Source organism: Olea europaea, chromosome 9 (assembly GCF_002742605.1).
Source record: "Olea europaea var. sylvestris chromosome 9, O_europaea_v1, whole genome shotgun sequence".
Classification (NCBI taxonomy): domain Eukaryota; kingdom Viridiplantae; phylum Streptophyta; class Magnoliopsida; order Lamiales; family Oleaceae; genus Olea; species Olea europaea.
The window spans coordinates 13,850,704-13,870,483 of NC_036245.1; the positions used below are offsets into that span (position 1 = coordinate 13,850,704).

A 19,780-nucleotide genomic window follows, 5' to 3' on the forward strand; every position below is an offset into this window, starting at 1 on the left:
AGATAGTTGCGAAATGTCTAACACTATGACAGTGCTGTAATGACAAAGTACATATAATGACAGTGAGGTATCAAGAAAGGACACGTGATATAAATCTATATTTTCATGGTATAATCAGGTAAAAGTTTGATAATAAAACTGCTATTTTCTTCATTCAACTCTTCCAGATAGCTACAATGAAAAAATCTAACCCAGTTCATGATACAGAAAGGATGTCATGGAGATTTCAGAGGATCAAGTCCAATGAATATTTTGGTCATTGTCGAAAAAACTAGTTAACAGGTAGCCCCGAACGAAGGATAATCATGAATATTCAATCACACTCAATAAAGTGTGCAAAACTATTATGTATAGACAATAGTTGTTATGTGGTTTAGTCAGTTGATCCTTTCTCATTGGCAAAGGAGGATCAGAATAAGCCTATAAAGAATAGAATGTCGGTAACAAAAATAAATATTAGAGACTGAAATTCCAAAACTTAAGTAAGGTGAAAAGATTAAAAATGTCCTTAACAGTGGACTAAATCTGAAACAGAAAGGATGATGTGCATAAAACACAATTCACATAACAACTATAATAAACTAAACATATTGTTTGCAACTTGTGTTGATTTGAGAAACAAAATCTCTTTGTCAATAATTTTATGCAATGATGTATATCAATGAAAGGAACTCAAGGTACATGAGTTCAACTGGATTTCAAGACGAAATAACAGCTAAAATGAATCTTGTTTGAAGTCTAAAAGACACTTCTACTCTTGGAAATTTAATCTTTTTATTTATTTATTTATTTATTTATTTATTTATTTATCAAGCTTCAATGTAGATTAGAAAAGCAATGATGGGTGCTTCTATTATGAATTTCAACTGCATACGAAAGGTGAAAAATCTGGAAACTACTATAAAGAAAAAGAAGAAAAATTATCTTTACAAACCTGAGCAGACGATATTGCATATGCTTTAAGGTTGCAGTCAATGTAATAACAGCTTACTTGCAAATCATCCCCCTGTCCAAACCAAAACATATAAATAATAATCACAATTATTATAATAATAAAATGTAGAAAAAAGTCAACTCAGTTTCATCCCAAAAAGTGACGTCAATTTCACAGTCAAATTTAGTAACTTTTTATCTGGCAATTTCATTTAAATAACTTTCCCCAGTTACTGAAGTTAAAAAAGTTTCTTTCTTTCAAATCTAACTCCAGTAACTTACTTATTTTGAACACAGATAGAAGCATTGTTTATTTGAGAACTTACTTTTTTACTTTTAAGTTGATTTACTTAAAAGTGGAGCTTTTAAGATTAGCCAAACCAGTGCCTTTAGTGGTACCTGAATGTGATCGAGGACTGATCGAGCTGAGTTGAGAGAGATTCCACGTTCAGCAGAAGGGCCACCGCATATGAGCCCGACTCTCAAAACCATACCTTTTTCTCCGACGTTGGTTCGATCATCCACCACCTTTGGCTCAATTATTCCAGTGGATGATGCTTTCACAACTCCAACTCCACGACACCTAAGTTCGTTCGAAAAAACTCTCCTTGTAAAGCTTTCGAGGAAGCTCACAGAAATATGTCGAGAAAAAGACAACGGAATTTTCTCCGGCACGGAGTGTGTTATCCGATTGTAATAAATTTTGGAATTCAACGCGACTGAAGAAGAAAAAGCCATTGAATTGAAGAAGTGTTAGTGCGTGTTTTTGTGTGAAAGTGTTTGTTTATGGAGAGAGTGATTGGAGAGTTATAAAGAAGACGAACATGGAGGTTGGGACGGCAGGCGCTGGGGTGGGCGTGGGGCTGCGTCTTTGTTTGTGTCCCATTTGGTGCTTGTATTTTTTTTTTTTTTTTTTTTTTTTTTTGATTTGTATAATGATTGAATGTTATGCATAAGCACTTATTCTGGACTACTTATAATAATATTTTTGAACAAAAATATTTAGGCCCTGTTTCCCAACTATTAAAATAAAAATTATTTTATCTTAAACTTATTTTTAAATACACATTTTTACAGGAAAATATTGTGCATATAAACTAAAAAAAAATTCTATTTATTAACCTCATATTTTTCAAAAAATTATTATTATAAAACTTTTTTTTTCCTCAAAAAAAATCTTTTAATGAATGTCAAACAGCAGCTTAACTGCAATTTTCCCAAAAAAAAATAAAAATAAAAATTAATTAATTAATAAAATAATAAAATTCAGAAAATGAGTAAAATGAGTTTGGAAACAAGTGCAAGGAGAAGCAACAAATATATAAGTTTATAAAATTAAGGTTATTGGAATCTTTTTTCTTTCTCCTTTTTTTTTTTTCTTTTTAATGGGACAAGGGTAGTGACGAATATAGCACCATTTCAAATTATATAATAGAAGAGCATAAGAAGGCCAAAACTTCCGGGCATTATTTAATACCAAAATTTAAAAAATAAATAAAAGTATGAAAGCCTTAATTTTATTTAATTTGATAATTAATTAATCATTGCGTGTGTTTGGCCCCCATTTTTTCTCATTTTTTTTTTCCAATTCTTTCCAATTTTTGTCAACCATTGTGAGCCCCATCATGAATAATAAGCCAAATTCCCTGACAATAATTAAAGCCACCTACGTTTTTTACAGTTGTTTGAATTTCGAATTTTTTTCTTTCTGTTATTGCTCTTTAGTTGAAATTTCATTCTTTCCACTTCCCGCCATTCAATTGGAATTTTATTATTTCACTAGAGGCAAATTGGTCAGACAATCTCAAGGGCCTGATGTTGTCTGCAGACATTTTTGACGGTTTCGTCAGTGTTAATGCTGTCTTCTGCAAAGTTCCTGTAGAAAAATGAGTTTCGATAGAAAAAATTGGCAAGAATTGGCATCAAACGGGCGCACATTACATGCAACATAATATAATAATTATTAATAGAAAGAAGTTCATTATTCAAATGAAAATCTTCAAGTACTATACATATCTTATGAAGTTTATGAATGCCTTCAAAGCTAACGAGGTAGAAGGAAAAAATAAAAAAACACAGAACTCTATAAGTTCCAAAATAATAACGATAATAATAACAATGATTATGATATTAATAAGTTCCTTGATATGTTATTTTGTATTTAAAAAGGAAAAAGTGCCGAATATCAACACTTCTATCACGTCAGATCATCCTCTTCAAGTTCTTTAGCTTTCAGCGTTTCCTTTACTCGCAAGAGAAGAGTCGTCCTCCAAGCATCCTAGAAGACACTAGGAAATGAGCATTGTGCCATTCAACAATAGAAGACATCAAGTACAAGTTCACAGTTGAGTTAATTTTACAAAATAGTAACAATAAAAAGTTCCGTTTTATACATCTTAAAATCTTCACCCCAGTTTCTTAGTTTTTTGTTCTTCATCTTCCTCTTTTACTCTGTGTGTCATGTAGGATATTGCAACCACTTTACCTAAGAACTATAGCCCATGACACTAATGCAATTTACACAGAATCCACCCTAAGCCCACTTCTACGGACCACATTTGAAGCATACTCTTACTTTGATTTGGAGGTTAATTTAAGATTCAAGATCCCATTTTTGTGATGCCTCGTCCTTCAATGTGCAATAGATTTCATTGATTTGGTTGATCTTCCAAAGAAAAAAATATTTGTGGTTGAAATGTTTATCTAAAAGATGCATAATATTTGAAATAAAAAATAGGAAGTACTCGAAAAAATAAAGATTAAATCGAAAAATAATTTACCAGCCGGCTTATAGAATCGAACTCCTTCACAGCAGCTGTGAATTTTGCAACATCTTCCTCGTCAACTGCAGCAGCCAAATCCTAACAAATAGAGGTTTCGAAATTTATTACATCAAAGATAAAGCCTCCATTTAGGAAAGAATTTGTAAACTGTTTAATTTATAAGTAGATAGGAATGAGCGGTAGGTAAGTTGATAATACTTGCGAGTCCATTGAAAATGAGTGGTTAGTTTGACCATTTATAAGTTAGTCAAACGGAGACTAAATATATAAAGCACAGGATCGTGTAAAATATATGCATTAAAACATCAAATGAACACTCACAGCTAAGAGTTTGTACTCCCGTGTCCTTGAGAACGTAGGATCCATGTCCTATACAAGCAATAGAAATTTGTTAACTCCCAATAGCACTATAGAAGAAAAATTAACAACGGCGATAATATAAGGATGTTTGACCTGATATTTTTCCAATGCATTGGTTATTGCAACAACGTCTCCTTTACATAGTTGGCAAATTCCAGCATTAAGAAGATGGCCTCTAGCTCCATACTTCAATAAATTATTATTTAGAGAGTGCCGTGCTATTTCTTCATATATTTCGATTGCCTTAGGATATCTGAAAATCAAAAAGAATTTGCTTATTGCACATAGATAGGTACATGTTTGGCAAAGCTTAAACTATGATTTAAGTTGATCAAACCTACTTTTTATCCACATCCACAACTTATAATCACTTAAAATCAAGTATGCTCATGAATTCAAATCACCTAGAGTTCGGCAGGCACAACGATTACCAAAAGCCACATCCTAGTCAATCTGTTTTCATATTTTGTTCTATTTAATGCATGGAACTTCTCAATGAACATACAATTTATCTTTCCAATTTTGATCAATCCAACAGAAGAATTGTAGCAAGCTCAAATTCAAAGTATTGGGGAAACAAACCACAAATGAAAATACAAAAAATGACATAGAGAATCAGTTGAGATCACTTACTTCCCTGACTGAGCAGAAAATTGTGCAACTTTCAGCCTGCACTGATTTGCAGATGTTGTCACTTCCTCAGTCTGAAAAAGGTCTGCAGAGCGCTCGAAATACACAACTGCTTGGTCAAAGTTCTCTTGCTGCTCGTACAATTCGCCAATGTCCTAGATAAGCATTAAACTCAAGTCAGGTGCCGGTTTAAAGGTTCATAAACTTTCCATGAAAAGCTTACATGCAAATCATTCTCAAGAATTGCACAAGGACATTGACAAGCGGGATAAATAAATGACTTAACAAACCTTATGTTCAATATATATTATGCTTTTCTTTCAATGTTTAAGGTAATTTTAACTACTAGAAATTTGCCTTTCTTAATACTGCTTCTTGTATTGTTCATAATTTTATCTACTCGTTTCTTATGTAAGACTAGATGTAAGTAACTTCTAGAAATTTGTCTTTCTTAATAATGCTTCTAGCATTGTTCACAATTTTATCTACTCGTTTCTTATGTAAAAGAAGCTCCTTCGCGAATATTTCTAATTACATCTTCTGGGAATCGAGGTGGAGTGTGGTAAGCAACCTGCAAAGTTTTCATGGTTACTTAAACTGATGTTAATGTAATAGACTTGTTAAGTCTACTGACAGGTTCAAATGTAATCACCACAGATAAGCATTCGGGTATTCAGGTCTCCACCAGTTCAGGGTACTGGAATGGATCAGCCTTTTATTGTTTAAAAGCAAAGTGGAACATACCCTAGGTAATAGATACATAAAAGAAAATGCAATTGCTAATTCAAGTCCTCTACAATATTCAGACTTTCTGGTAATGTTTGTCCCTGAAATAGAACTCAGTGCAACAAATAGGAATTCTTTACAAAAAAGAAACCCTAAAATATCTATGCTGTTCTTCAGTGGTATTACAGTTAAGACATAGTTTAAACACATATGAGAGATGCATCCCTTGGATACATTAAAATCCAATCCAAAAATTATGATAACACAAAATGTATGCAGATGGGACAAACAAAAAACGTCTATAATATAATTTCATATATTTATTATACCTGCTGGGTTGGGAGATATTTCCGCCTATAATTGAATATAGCATCCTTTTCACTTAGATCGACACTTCCATGAGACTGAAGTTCCACCTAGTCGAGACAACAAAATCCGTGGTGATTGAACCAGAAGAGGCCAGTATATGCAGCTAAAATGTGCGAGATAAAATTACAAATCCATTTGACCTCAAAACAGATATTCAATTGAAGTTATACCTTCAAAGCATATGTACACAACGCTTTTGAAACTTGGTTTTAGCCCAATTTGACACTGTCTTGAGATAATATAGTGAATCGTATATAATTAAGAAAACAATACCTAACCTCTCGTTCCACAAGGATACATTTTAGCATTTTAGCGTAAACTTGCCAGATTAATGACCTATATCAACAGCTGACTTTTCAAGATTAGTGATTTAATTGTACCACTATGGACAAACCATCTTTTACCCATCTTTACTTTTTTTTTTTTTTTTTATTACCCCGCTTTCAATCTAAAACTAAGTAGTATCACACATCACATCAGCATGCCTTGTAATTGACTCATTAAAAGACCGATTTTAGAGAACAAAAATAACCTTTAGTACACAAATGAAATTAATGTATACAGTTACACTGATAGAATTGGAGACACCTTGTAATTATATTAAACACTGAAGAAATTGATGAGACAAAAAGTGGAGCTAAGATACCCTCTATAGACACCAAGAAATATTTGGCTTTCGGTGCTATTTTTTTTTTTTTCGTTGGGATGGTGGTGATGGTTAATCGTTAAACTAATATTATCAATGTTATACAACAGCTATGAGGATCTCACGGATTTGAAGTTTATTGTAAAATAATAGAAAAAATAACTGAAACTGACTGTAAGACAGGTGATATATTGCAAAGAAGAAGAAGAAGAAGAAGAAGAAGAAGAAGAAGAAGAAGAAGAAGAAGAAGAAGAAGAAGAAGAAGAAGAAGAAGAAGAAGAAGAAGAAGAAGAAGAAGAAGAAGAAGAAGAAGAAGAAGAAGAAGAAGAAGAAGAAGAAGAAGAAGAAGAAGAAGAAGAAGAAGAAGAAGAAGAAGAAGAAGCTATGATTATAACCTTGATTATGCATAAAAGAAATGCACAATTGACTGATTGAGGCACAAGGAAAGAACTAGATAAGGAGTTGTATACAACCTGTATATTATTTATAAACGAAAACAATAATATGAAGAAATCATATCATCGTTATGTACCACATATCTGTAATTCAGTCTAAGAGAACATACAAGTTCTATTATCCATTTCCAGCAATTACACATTATCTCATAAGGGATGGCACCAGTTATAATTGACTTTCAGCACTCATCTAATATATGAAGTTGTGAGGCAGTTAGCCGACGGAAAACACATCTTAACACAACTGTCAGTTCAGAAAGTAGCCTCAATAATTCACATCAAAGCAAAGAGATGGAAGTGTATACCTCTGTTGGCAAAAGAGCAACAGGTTGGCAATCAGAACCAGATCCCACGTCAAGAACTATGGCTGTAAATTCACTCCCTCCTTCGAGAAAAATTTCAATGAGGACTTTATCATCAATTCCCTGCCAAAACCATGAATAGCATTTGTTGATGGGATAGATCTACCAAACCGAGCAATTTCAATTTAGGATTAACAAGATAATTCTGTACATTGTTAACCAGAAGAAACCTTTAGCCAAGGTTTCCACCAGCAAGCATTCAGTTATCAATTTCAAATTTTTATCACTTATCATCCATATTATATTAATTATCAATAATTGTGGTTTCTTAAAATTTGCGGCATAGAACAGATTTATTTATACAATTAAGAAAATGAGTTCCCTGCCCAACTGAAAAGTTTATGGAAAGAAATTACCTCTGAAATAAGTTCTTTAGCCTTTCTAAGAGAATCAGTAACACCATAAGCAACTGAAACTCCAATACTTGATCCTGCTCTTGTAGGCTTTACCTGCCATTTTTTTTTATGAAGCCTAAACTGTCAAACAAGCTTAGAGTGATATCATGTTCATCAGTGATTCTGACCTCTTCAAGGTGAGAAATAAGTCTTACCACAACTTTTCCTAGCTCAGTGTCCAGATGATTTCTAGTAAACCACATTGCTAGCTCAGTTTCATCCAATTCACTTCCCTGAAAGTCATTTTCTAAATGTCAACAGTGCAATAAAATTGAAGAACAGAAAAGCACTTTTCCAAATTGATATTTTTGAGTTCAAGGATGTTAAACCACTGCATCTAAAAGCTTAAGCTTTGAGATGGTTCAACGTATTAGCTCAGGCAAAGGTTTTATTTCAAGTCTTGCCACCAACCATTAATTTGTGCACCTGTGACGTGTCAAGACTTTGATGAAAAAGGAATCCAGCTTGCACATGACAAGGTGTGTTGAAGACTAAATTCAAATAAATAAATTTGCCATACATGTAACAATTTTAGCTTTTGGATAATGAGGTTCAAGAAAGGAAGATATAAGAGGCTGGGGTTTTGACATAATTGTAACAAGAAAACATAAAAATCGTTTGGGATTTTGATCCAGCTAAAGCAAAAACATTCACGCATTTATATAATATACTAAAGAAATTGAACTTTAGATCTCCAACACTTCTCAATTTGAAATGTAAAGCAATGAACAAGAGCAAATCATTCCAGTATTAAAACTGAAACAATCAAATAATATGAATTCACGTCATACACTACAGCAGAAAGAAGACAATAAATGTAAAGCAAACACAGTAAGTCATGCAAAAGAAACTAACACAAGAAGTAACATCTTATGAGGATGTAAGCATCTAAGGACTAAGGAGAGAAATATAAGTCGCAATGATATTTTTGAATTTCTGGAAAGCTAGCAGTATAAATGGGCAACAGAATTCTGCCTGATAAATGTGTCACGAAGAATATAGAATAATAGAAGAAACAGCTAACACAAAAAACCAAAACACATTAGAATGTTTAACATTGACCACGACGAATATAGAGGGAGAGACATGGGAAATAACATATGATTTGTATGACAATGTCAGAGCATGCATTTTATGCAAGGATGGAACCCATTAAAATGAAATAATGTTTTAAAAGCACACAGCATGATAAGCAGAAATGAATAAGAACACCTGCACTGGGAAACTGGGTACAGTCACAAATCCTAGCTTGTCAAGTTCCAAAGAGGCATCATACTGCAAATATCAAAGTAAAGCAGATGTCAGCATCAGATGCTCAATGAGAGGATAATATCACATGCATACCACAGATACACCCGACTATTTTATGGAGATAATTCGTCTACAGATTTGGGATCCACTCATCCACACTTCCATGATTCTAATTAGTTATCATGCTGTATTTAATCACATAATTCTACACTTCATCAAATGACACTATATTTCGATATATTTTTCTCCGTGATGCTGATTAAGTTGTCTAACAACACAATTCATGTTAACTATCAAGAAGTTATAGCTCACTATGTATCGGCAATTGAAAAAATTGAATTGACAGCCATTATCAAAAGAAAGAGCTCAGTCAGCAAGCATACTGCATCTTTAGTCAACCAATTTTATGAATCTGGCTTTCCTAATATTCTTATTAACATTACGTCCAAACTCAAACAAATTAGATAGAGTGATACAAAAATAAAAAAAATTACTTTATCAAAAGCTTTGCGGCATTCACTTGACTGGGTCCCAACAAATGGAATGTTTGCCTTTTCCAATATTTCCTGAAGATATCATCATGAAAAAAGCTAATATAAATTTACTATTATCTCCCAAGCTAAAATAATTACCAGAATGTTAAGAATTCCAAGCATTTCATATTAGTCTCACTTGAATGCCACCATCTTCACCGAAACGGCCATGTATAACGGGAAAAACTATGTCCACAGAGGTGGACAGGTGTTCAACAAAGTCAGATAGTGACTGAAAACCTTGGGCAAGGCTGCAAATGTAATAATTTAAATTGGTAGAAATAATTACTCACAGACAATGGATAAAATGTCAATACATAAAAGCTTACGTTTCAAGTTTGAAATCAAAGTCTGCAGGAGTGTTCGAGTAGACCTATGAGAAGATTAACAAGGAAACTCATATAAGAGCTCATAAAAAGTATATTATCAAATTAAAGGCACAGGCAACCAGTACCATTTTGCCTAATATCTAGATTCTAAGTAGTAACAACAGAGGCTCCAACTTAATGAGATAGTTGCGAAATGTCTAACACTATGACAGTGCTGTAATGACAAAGTACATATAATGACAGTGAGGTATCAAGAAAGGACATGTGATATAAATCTATATTTTCATGGTATAATCAGGTTAAAGTTTGATAATAAAACTGCTATTTTCTTCATTCAACTCTTCCAGATAGCTACAATGAAAAAATCTAACCCAGTTCATGATACAGAAAGGATGTCATGGAGATTTCAGAGGATCAAGTCCAATGAATATTTTCGTCATTGTCGAAAAAACTAGTTAACAGGTAGCCCCGAACGAAGGATAATCATGAATATTCAATCACACTCAATAAAGTGTGCAAAACTATTATGTATAGACAATAGTTGTTATGTGGTTTAGTCAGTTGATCCTTTCTCATTGGCAAAGGAGGATCAGAATAAGCCTATAAAGAATAGAATGTCGGTAACAAAAATAAATATTAGAGACTGAAATTCCAAAACTTAAGAGTAAGGTGAAAAGATTAAAAATGTCCTTAACAGTGGACTAAATCTGAAACAGAAAGGATGATGTGCATAAAACACAATTCACATAACAACTATAATAAACTAAACATATTGTTTGCAACTTGTGTTGATTTGAGAAACAAAATCTCTTTGTCAATAATTTTATGCAATGATGTATATCAATGAAAGGAACTCAAGGTACATGAGTTCAACTGGATTTCAAGACGAAATAACAGCTAAAATGAATCTTGTTTGAAGTCTAAAACACTTCTACTCTTGGAAATTTAATCTTTTTATTTATTTATTTATTTATTTATTTATTTATCAAGCTTCAATGTAGATTAGAAAAGCAATGATGGGTGCTTCTATTATGAATTTCAACTGCATACGAAAGGTGAAAAATCTGGAAACTACTATAAAGAAAAAGAAGAAAAATTATCTTTACAAACCTGAGCAGACGATATTGCATATGCTTTAAGGTTGCAGTCAAAGTAATAACAGCTTACTTGCAAATCATCCCCCTGTCCAAACCAAAACATATAAATAACAATCACAATTATTATAATAATAAAATGTAGAAAAAAGTCAACTCAGTTTCATCCCAAAAAGTCACGTCAATTTCACAGTCAAATTAAGTAACTTTTTATCTGGCAATTTCATTTAAATAACTTTCCCCAGTTACTGAAGTTAAAAAAGTTTCTTTCTTTCAAATCTAACTCCAGTAACTTACTTATTTTGAACACAGATAGAAGCACTGTTTATTTGAGAACTTACTTTTTTTACTTTTAAGTTGATTTACTTAAAAGTGGAGCTTTTAAGATTAGCCAAACCAGTGCCTTTAGTGGTACCTGAATGTGATCGAGGACTGATCGAGCTGAGTTGAGAGAGATTCCACGTTCAGCAGAAGGGCCACCGCATATGAGCCCGACTCTCAAAACCATACCTTTTTCTCCGACGTTGGTTCGATCATCCACCACCTTTGGCTCAATTATTCCAGTGGATGATGCTTTCACAACTCCAACTCCACGACACCTAAGTTCGTTCGAAAAAACTCTCCTTGTAAAGCTTTCGAGGAAGCTCACAGAAATATGTCGAGAAAAAGACAACGGAATTTTGTCCGGCACCGAGTGTGTTATCCGATTGTAATAAATTTTGGAATTCAACGCGACTGAAGAAGAAGAAGCCATTGCATTGAAGAAGTGTTAGTGCGTGTTTTTGTGTGAAACTGTGTGTTTATGGAGAGAGTGATTGGAGAGTTATAAAGAAGACGAAAATGGAGGTTGGGACGGCAGGCGCTGGCGTGGGAGTGGGGGTGCGTCTTTGTTTGTGTCCATTGGTGCTTGTATTTTTTTTGTTTTGATTAGTCGAATGTTATGCATAAGCATTTATTCTGGACTACTTATAATAATATTTTTGAACAAAAATATTTAGGCCCTGTTTCCCAACTATTAAAATAAAAATTATTTTTTCTTAAACTTATTTTTAAATACACATTTTTACAGGAAAATATTGTGCATATAAACTAAAAAAAAATTCTATTTATTAACCTCATATTTTTCAAAAAATTATTATTATAAAACTTTTTTTTTCCTCAAAAAAAATCTTTTAATGAATGTCAAACAGCAGCTTAACTGCAATTTTCCCAAAAAAAAATAAAAATAAAAATTAATTAATTAATAAAATAATAAAATTCAGAAAATGAGTAAAATGAGTTTGGAAACAAGTGCAAGGAGAAGCAACAAATATATAAGTTTATAAAATTAAGGTTATTGGAATCTTTTTTCTTTCTCCTTTTTTTTTTTTCTTTTTAATGGGACAAGGGTAGTGACGAATATAGCACCATTTCAAATTATATAATAGAAGAGCATAAGAAGGCCAAAACTTCCGGGCATTATTTAATACCAAAATTTAAAAAATAAATAAAAGTATGAAAGCCTTAATTTTATTTAATTTGATAATTAATTAATCATTGCGTGTGTTTGGCCCCCATTTTTTCTCATTTTTTTTTTCCAATTCTTTCCAATTTTTGTCAACCATTGTGAGCCCCATCATGAATAATAAGCCAAATTCCCTGACAATAATTAAAGCCACCTACGTTTTTTACAGTTGTTTGAATTTCGAATTTTTTTCTTTCTGTTATTGCCCTTTAGTTGAAATTTCATTCTTTCCATTTCCCGCCATTCAATTGGAATTTTATTATTTCACTAGAGGCAAATTGGTCAGACAATCTCAAGGGCCTGATGTTGTCTGCAGACATTTTTGACGGTTTCGTCAGTGTTAATGTTGTCTTCTGCAAAGTTCCTGTAGAAAAATGAGTTTCGGTAGAAAAAATTGGCAAGAATTGACATCAAACGGGCGCACATTACATGCAACAAAATATAATAATTATTAATAGAAAGAAGTTCATTATTCAAATGAAAATCTTCAAGTACTATACATATCTTATGAAGTTTATGAATGCCTTCAAAGCTAACGAGGTAGAAGGAAAAAATAAAAAAACACAGAACTCTATAAGTTCCAAAATAATAACGATAATAATAACAATGATTATGATATTAATAAGTTCCTTGATATGTTATTTTGTATTTAAAAAGGAAAAAGTGCCGAATATCAACACTTCTATCACGTCAGATCATCCTCTTCAAGTTCTTTAGCTTTCAGCGTTTCCTTTACTCGCAAGAGAAGAGTCGTCCTCCAAGCATCCTAGAAGACACTAGGAAATGAGCATTGTGCCATTCAACAATAGAAGACATCAAGTACAAGTTCACAGTTGAGTTAATTTTACAAAATAGTAACAATAAAAAGTTCCGTTTTATACATCTTAAAATCTTCACCCCAGTTTCTTTGTATTTTGTTCTTCATCTTCCTCTTTTACTCTGTGTGTCATGTAGGATATTGCAACCACTTTACCTAAGAACTATAGCCCATGACACTAATGCAATTTACACAGAATCCACCCTAAGCCCACTTCTACGGACCACATTTGAAGCATACTCTTACTTTGATTTGGAGGTTAATTTAAGATTCAAGATCCCATTTTTGTGATGCCTCGTCCTTCAATGTGCAATAGATTTCATTGATTTGGTTGATCTTCCAAAGAAAAAAATATTTGTGGTTGAAATGTTTATCTAAAAGATGCATAATATTTGAAATAAAAAATAGGAAGTACTCGAAAAAATAAAGATTAAATCGAAAAATAATTTACCAGCCGGCTTATAGAATCGAACTCCTTCACAGCAGCTGTGAATTTTGCAACATCTTCCTCGTCAACTGCAGCAGCCAAATCCTAACAAATAGAGGTTTCGAAATTTATTACATCAAAGATAAAGCCTCCATTTAGGAAAGAATTTGTAAACTGTTTAATTTATAAGTAGATAGGAATGAGCGGTAGGTAAGTTGATAATACTTGCGAGTCCATTGAAAATGAGTGGTTAGTTTGACCATTTATAAGTTAGTCAAACGGAGACTAAATATATAAAGCACAGGATCGTGTAAAATATATGCATTAAAACATCAAATGAACACTCACAGCTAAGAGTTTGTACTCCCGTGTCCTTGAGAACGTAGGATCCATGTCCTATACAAGCAATAGAAATTTGTTAACTCCCAATAGCACTATAGAAGAAAAATTAACAACGGCGATAATATAAGGATGTTTGACCTGATATTTTTCCAATGCATTGGTTATTGCAACAACGTCTCCTTTACATAGTTGGCAAATTCCAGCATTAAGAAGATGGCCTCTAGCTCCATACTTCAATAAATTATTATTTAGAGAGTGCCGTGCTATTTCTTCATATATTTCGATTGCCTTAGGATATCTGAAAATCAAAAAGAATTTGCTTATTGCACATAGATAGGTACATGTTTGGCAAAGCTTAAACTATGATTTAAGTTGATCAAACCTACTTTTTATCCACATCCACAACTTATAATCACTTAAAATCAAGTATGCTCATGAATTCAAATCACCTAGAGTTCGGCAGGCACAACGATTACCAAAAGCCACATCCTAGTCAATCTGTTTTCATATTTTGTTCTATTTAATGCATGGAACTTCTCAATGAACATACAATTTATCTTTCCAATTTTGATCAATCCAACAGAAGAATTGTAGCAAGCTCAAATTCAAAGTATTGGGGAAACAAACCACAAATGAAAATACAAAAAATGACATAGAGAATCAGTTGAGATCACTTACTTCCCTGACTGAGCAGAAAATTGTGCAACTTTCAGCCTGCACTGATTTGCAGATGTTGTCACTTCCTCAGTCTGAAAAAGGTCTGCAGAGCGCTCGAAATACACAACTGCTTGGTCAAAGTTCTCTTGCTGCTCGTACAATTCGCCAATGTCCTAGATAAGCATTAAACTCAAGTCAGGTGCCGGTTTAAAGGTTCATAAACTTTCCATGAAAAGCTTACATGCAAATCATTCTCAAGAATTGCACAAGGACATTGACAAGCGGGATAAATAAATGACTTAACAAACCTTATGTTCAATATATATTATGCTTTTCTTTCAATGTTTAAGGTAATTTTAACTACTAGAAATTTGCCTTTCTTAATACTGCTTCTTGTATTGTTCATAATTTTATCTACTCGTTTCTTATGTAAGACTAGATGTAAGTAACTTCTAGAAATTTGTCTTTCTTAATAATGCTTCTAGCATTGTTCACAATTTTATCTACTCGTTTCTTATGTAAGACAAGATGTAAGGTCCAATGTTCCCCTCTGTACTTCAATATAAGTTTTCATGAAAGGAAATATGATAGTCTGCAGACGGTACCTTGCAATACCGTGCAGCCATGTTGAGTCTGCTGATTTCCAAAAATATAGTCACAGCCTGATCTAAACATGATATAGCCTCTGCAAAACCCCAATAAAACAATACATTCCATCAGCAACTTCTAAGCACGTATAAATAATATGTTTCAAGTCATTTCTCAATACTTTTGGTACAAAACTCATAGCTGCTATATACATCACAATCACATGAGTATAATACACACGTTTGGGGGACGTTTTCTTATAGCAATTTGCAGCATCCACGTAAGCACTCGCTGCTTCATGCTTGCTACCCAACTGCAAAAAATTTCAAGTTATTGATATCACATGCAAAACTCTGTTACAGCCATAAAAAGGCCAAATCACCAACCTTCAAATTACAGTTAGCCAATTTAATATAGACCATTGCAGCTCTATCCCCTGAGAAACACCAAAGTACTAAATTAGTATTCTAAGACTTGAAAAAGAATTTCAACACAACTGGTAAGTACTAAATTCCAATTGCTAATCAATAGTTCATGGATAGTACAGCATCAATGCACTTTCACCGTTTAAAAAGTGAAAAAAACCATTATAAAGATAAGTTCTTTGCTCAACGAGTCCATTTGTTCCCTCCCCTCCTGCCAATTTATTAGTCGCCTAAAACTCCATTCTGAGATGCCTCAGCAGCCAAGGAATAGCCTAAGCATTCTATATTACTAATCCAGATTTTCAAATACTCTTCAAAATCAAAGGCACTCAATAACACTGAAAAATAGTAGAAACATAAATTGCAATTTCCTTACTAACACTGTAAAAAGTCAATTATAAAAATGTCATGCATAAAGAAACATAAAAACGAAATTATGTATGGTAACAAAAAATAAAGTTTGTTCAAAATAAAATCCCAAAGGGGGTTAAAGATGAAAACATTGACCAAAGATATAACCAAAGAATAAGGGCCCAAAATCTCAAACGAGAAAGCTCATACCAGCAGTCGAATTCTAATAGCTAAAGTATGAGCTAGTCCCCTTAACAAAGTTAAGATTTTAGGATAACCCCGATGCTCAAAAAAGGATAAAAATCATCGAATAATAAATCGAAAGGCTCGCTGCTCACATGATTTGGCGAGTTTAAAGGAATTGGCAGCTTTTTGGTAGAGATCAGCAGCATCCTCGTGCTTAGAACTAAATAAACCCCAACCAGTAATCTTCTTCTCAGCTTTTCTCTCGAATTCCTCGCCTTTCACCATCTGATCTCCCATACTGTTTTTTGATCGGATTGTCGAATTACTGAATTGGAGTTTTCAGCATTTTGGTCTTCTTGCAGGTCAAGTGTTTGAAAAAATGTGAAGAAGAAAAGTAAAAACTGAAGGCGTGCGGAAGATAATCTTTTGAGTTTTAACTGACTTCGTTTGGTGGTGAAGGAATATTCGTTATCGTCTTACGTTCATCCAGTTTTATCCGATTCAACTTTCAAGGATTCTGATCATATACAGTCGCGATAGCTAAAAGATACGAGCTGATCCCTCTTGGGCTGTGATGTCAAATTCAGTTCATTGGGCTATGATGATAAATGGGCCTAACACGTCCAGTGGTTAGTTGCATCATCTCATAATTTTATGGGAAAATTACCTAAAAACCTATATTTAAAGACTAATTTTTCAAAAAAAAAAAAGTTTAAATTTCATTTCAAAAATTGGGTGATAATTAAATTTTAATAATTAGATTTAATAAAATCATAATCTAACCTCACCCCACGCTCACCCTCCCCCAACCCCACTCCCAATCTGTCAAGGTGTATTGAGTAAGCCAAGCTGTCAAGGTGTTCCACACCGGATTTTGAGCCTATCGTCAGAGTTGGAGCTGAAGAGAGGGAGCATTTATTTCTTAACACCAGCATCTTCTTTGCCTGCAGAGAAGAAAAAAACCCTCAACTAGCTCAAGAAGTCTCCCAAGAAATGCAGCTCTGGCGAACCAAATTTTGTTCCGGAAAGTCATTCGGAGAAAAAGTCGTCACGTCGGGAATGGAGGAAAGGGAGAGTCAGAGTATGGAGGCCTCATTTGCAGATCATTTCTGAGGATTAATATTTTAAATGTTCGGAACATTTTTCCCCCTCCTATGTGGGGTTTATTGGTTTAATTTAATTCTAAGGATATAATGAAATTTGCGGTTTTTCAATCTGTTATCTTTTTATTGTTAAAAAATATTGACGAATGAGTAACTTGTAACCAATAAATAATGTAACGTAAAAAAATACGATTTTGTGACTAAATTTGTAATTATGACCTATAATTTGTGTTTGTGAAACAAATAAATAAATTATGATCCATTAATTTGACAATTGTGATATATAAATAAGTTATAACAAATTAATTTGGTAAGTTGTGACTGTAAATAATTTGTGACATATAAAAACGTGTAATTTGAGATTAAAGTTATAATTATGACATACAAATTGTATCTTCGTGATTGTGACCTTGTATAATTTGTGACTAGTATGTGATTCGATTGTTGGTCATTACGTACATGTGGATGAAATTTTCACCTTTTTAATACTACGAATGATGGATGTTAGGTTAATGTGGATGACATCTATATATTATGATTGATATTTAATTTAGGTTAATTTTTTGTCAGGTATAATTTGTGATAACATATTAGAGTTAGACAACATGTCATATTCAATACATTACTGGTTACAATATGATGCTACCAAAAATCGTACCTGCAGATTTTTCGAGCTTGATGACTGATAAGGAGCACGAACGTGATCTTCCGATACCTGAAACAAAGGCAACGAGGTGTGTTCTCGTCGCCCCTCCGATACTTAAGTCAGAAAGGGGAAATATATGCGTGAGGCTATGTGTTGAAGAACAATGAGAAAACGTACCTAAATAATGGTTCAAGGTTCTGTATTTATAGTGGCAAGTGACCTTCTCCTAATTGGACTCAACTAGCTGGATGTCATCATCTGTTGGAGTCCTGAATGGTTAAGGAGTTGGTTGAATTCCAGAATTATACGTGAGATAGGATTCTTCTGGGAGTTAAGATTCCTAATTGCGTAGGAATTCTAAAGGGATAACAATCGTCAGTAGCGAGGGAGAGCACATTCTCGAGGACTATGCCCGAGGACATATGGTTGCAATATGTGAAGTAGCATGGAGTTGTGGTCGGGCACAGTGTCTCGAGGATGAACATGCTCGAGGACATCGCATATGAATTTACAACTTTATCAAAACTAGTTCTCGGGATAATTGATCGGGGATATTGGAAAAATGTCACCATCATAGGCCCCCGTGCATATATGCTCGAAAATATGCTCGAGGATATGATGCAAAGAGACTAGAAATAAAAGCTCGAGTTTTAGCTCGGGGATTTCTGAACACCTGTGCTTGATCAGAAGGCTGACGTGTACTGACGTCAGCCCTAGAAATGGAAAAGGCGGTAAAAACTGGTAAGGTTAGATGTGGGACACGTGTCCAGATCTAACGGTCGGGGTTGTGACTTTTGGGCTTCTTGCTCCTGTTACCTATAAATACCCTCCCCTCATTTTCATTTTTCACTTTTTACTCTCAGTAAACTTCTCTCGCTAATCGTCGGGATCGGACTTTGAGTTTTTAGACGTCGACTTTAAGGTAAGACCTCGAGTTTTTAAGTTATTCTTTAGGTATTTTTTACCTAGGTCAGGATGTCTAGTAGTAGCAGTAGCGACACTTCATCCTCATCATCCTCGAGGAGTACTCCCGAGGACATAGGTTGTTCAATTATACCTATGGCTGTCCTAATTAATGCCCAACCTCGGGCACAAAGTATCCCGACCCCTTTTAGGTATCCCGAGGTCCCCTGTAAATTTAAAGAACATCTAGCAATATCGACGGCTAGGGAGCATGGGCTCATGCCCAAATGCGACGTTAGGACACCAGGGGTAGAGGATAGGATGGCCTTTGCTCGGGATGGAGAGTTCGTGATTTTTAGGGACTCACTAAAGGGGGGATTTCGATGGCCTCTGCATCCCTTTTTTGTGGCCTTATTGGTCGAGCATAATATGAGCCCTGGACAGCTCGTGCCAAATGGGTGGAGGATGCTTACCTATTTCTTTATAGCCTGTAGATTCCTAGGAATTAACCCATACGTCGATCTCTGTAGGATGGTGTTCGACCTGAAACAGCTTCCTCAATATACTTGCTTTGCTTACCTTTCATCCCGAGGAGGATTTAGATTACCGAGGATGCCTAGCTCTTTAAAAGGTTGGAAAGAAAAGTGGTTTTATGTTATACCTCAGGATAGCGACCTCCCTTTTAGCCCTAGGTGGGTTTTGCCCGACACTCCTCGATTTTGTGAAGGCCAGGCCTATTTTGAATCTTTAGAGAGGCATAGGGTAATGTTAGAGAACCTTGAGCCTCTTGTATATGATATAGATGACATCCTCGGGGATGACGTTCTCGATCTCGCCGATGTGAAAGGCACTGAGGGTAGGGTCTTTTTGCCTTCCTCTTTACTGATCTGTCCTTGAACTTATAATTGTGCTCGTTCTAATGACTTGTTCTTTTTTACAGAGATGACTTTTGATCCTTCAGCCCT

At 34.1% G+C, this 19,780-nt stretch overlaps 4 protein-coding genes across 5 annotated transcripts; all 4 read right to left on the bottom strand.

Annotated features, from left to right (window-relative positions):
* Positions 1 to 303: 303 nt before the first annotated feature.
* On the bottom strand, positions 304 to 1,825 carry LOC111399982. Its single transcript, XM_023027460.1, has 3 exons — positions 1,333 to 1,825; positions 935 to 1,006; positions 304 to 420 (listed from the first exon to the last, which is right to left on the bottom strand). The coding sequence occupies exons 1-3, from the start codon at positions 1,669 to 1,671 to the stop codon at positions 304 to 306; spliced, it is 528 nt and encodes a 175-aa protein (XP_022883228.1). The 5' UTR covers positions 1,672 to 1,825.
* A 1,198-nt stretch (positions 1,826 to 3,023) lies between these two features.
* LOC111399983 (alpha-soluble NSF attachment protein-like) lies at positions 3,024 to 5,094 on the bottom strand. The gene is made up of 6 exons (XM_023027462.1): positions 5,053 to 5,094; positions 4,710 to 4,861; positions 4,170 to 4,329; positions 4,038 to 4,085; positions 3,714 to 3,794; positions 3,024 to 3,211 (listed from the first exon to the last, which is right to left on the bottom strand). Exons 1-6 carry the CDS (start codon positions 5,092 to 5,094, stop codon positions 3,131 to 3,133), a joined length of 564 nt encoding a protein of 187 aa, XP_022883230.1. The 3' UTR covers positions 3,024 to 3,130.
* Positions 5,095 to 5,202: 108 nt separating this feature from the next.
* LOC111399984 (D-alanine--D-alanine ligase-like) lies at positions 5,203 to 11,796 on the bottom strand. Its single transcript, XM_023027463.1, has 11 exons — positions 11,282 to 11,796; positions 10,883 to 10,954; positions 9,773 to 9,816; positions 9,583 to 9,694; positions 9,405 to 9,476; positions 8,872 to 8,934; positions 7,815 to 7,892; positions 7,621 to 7,740; positions 7,208 to 7,327; positions 5,762 to 5,848; positions 5,203 to 5,277 (listed from the first exon to the last, which is right to left on the bottom strand). The coding sequence occupies exons 1-11, from the start codon at positions 11,618 to 11,620 to the stop codon at positions 5,203 to 5,205; spliced, it is 1,182 nt and encodes a 393-aa protein (XP_022883231.1). The 5' UTR covers positions 11,621 to 11,796.
* Positions 11,797 to 12,800: 1,004 nt separating this feature from the next.
* Positions 12,801 to 16,689, bottom strand: LOC111399751 (alpha-soluble NSF attachment protein-like). 2 transcript variants are annotated; one of them, XM_023027221.1, is made up of 10 exons: positions 16,316 to 16,689; positions 15,588 to 15,637; positions 15,442 to 15,514; positions 15,219 to 15,298; positions 14,635 to 14,786; positions 14,095 to 14,254; positions 13,963 to 14,010; positions 13,639 to 13,719; positions 13,434 to 13,523; positions 13,045 to 13,136 (listed from the first exon to the last, which is right to left on the bottom strand). In XM_023027221.1, the coding sequence occupies exons 1-9, from the start codon at positions 16,458 to 16,460 to the stop codon at positions 13,452 to 13,454; spliced, it is 861 nt and encodes a 286-aa protein (XP_022882989.1). In that variant the 5' UTR covers positions 16,461 to 16,689; the 3' UTR covers positions 13,045 to 13,136; positions 13,434 to 13,451. The 2 variants fall into 2 exon arrangements, with proteins under 2 accessions (XP_022882987.1, XP_022882989.1); XM_023027219.1 differs by lacking the exon at positions 13,434 to 13,523 and having other exon boundaries at positions 12,801 to 13,136; positions 16,316 to 16,686.
* Between the last annotated feature and the right edge of the window lie 3,091 nt (positions 16,690 to 19,780).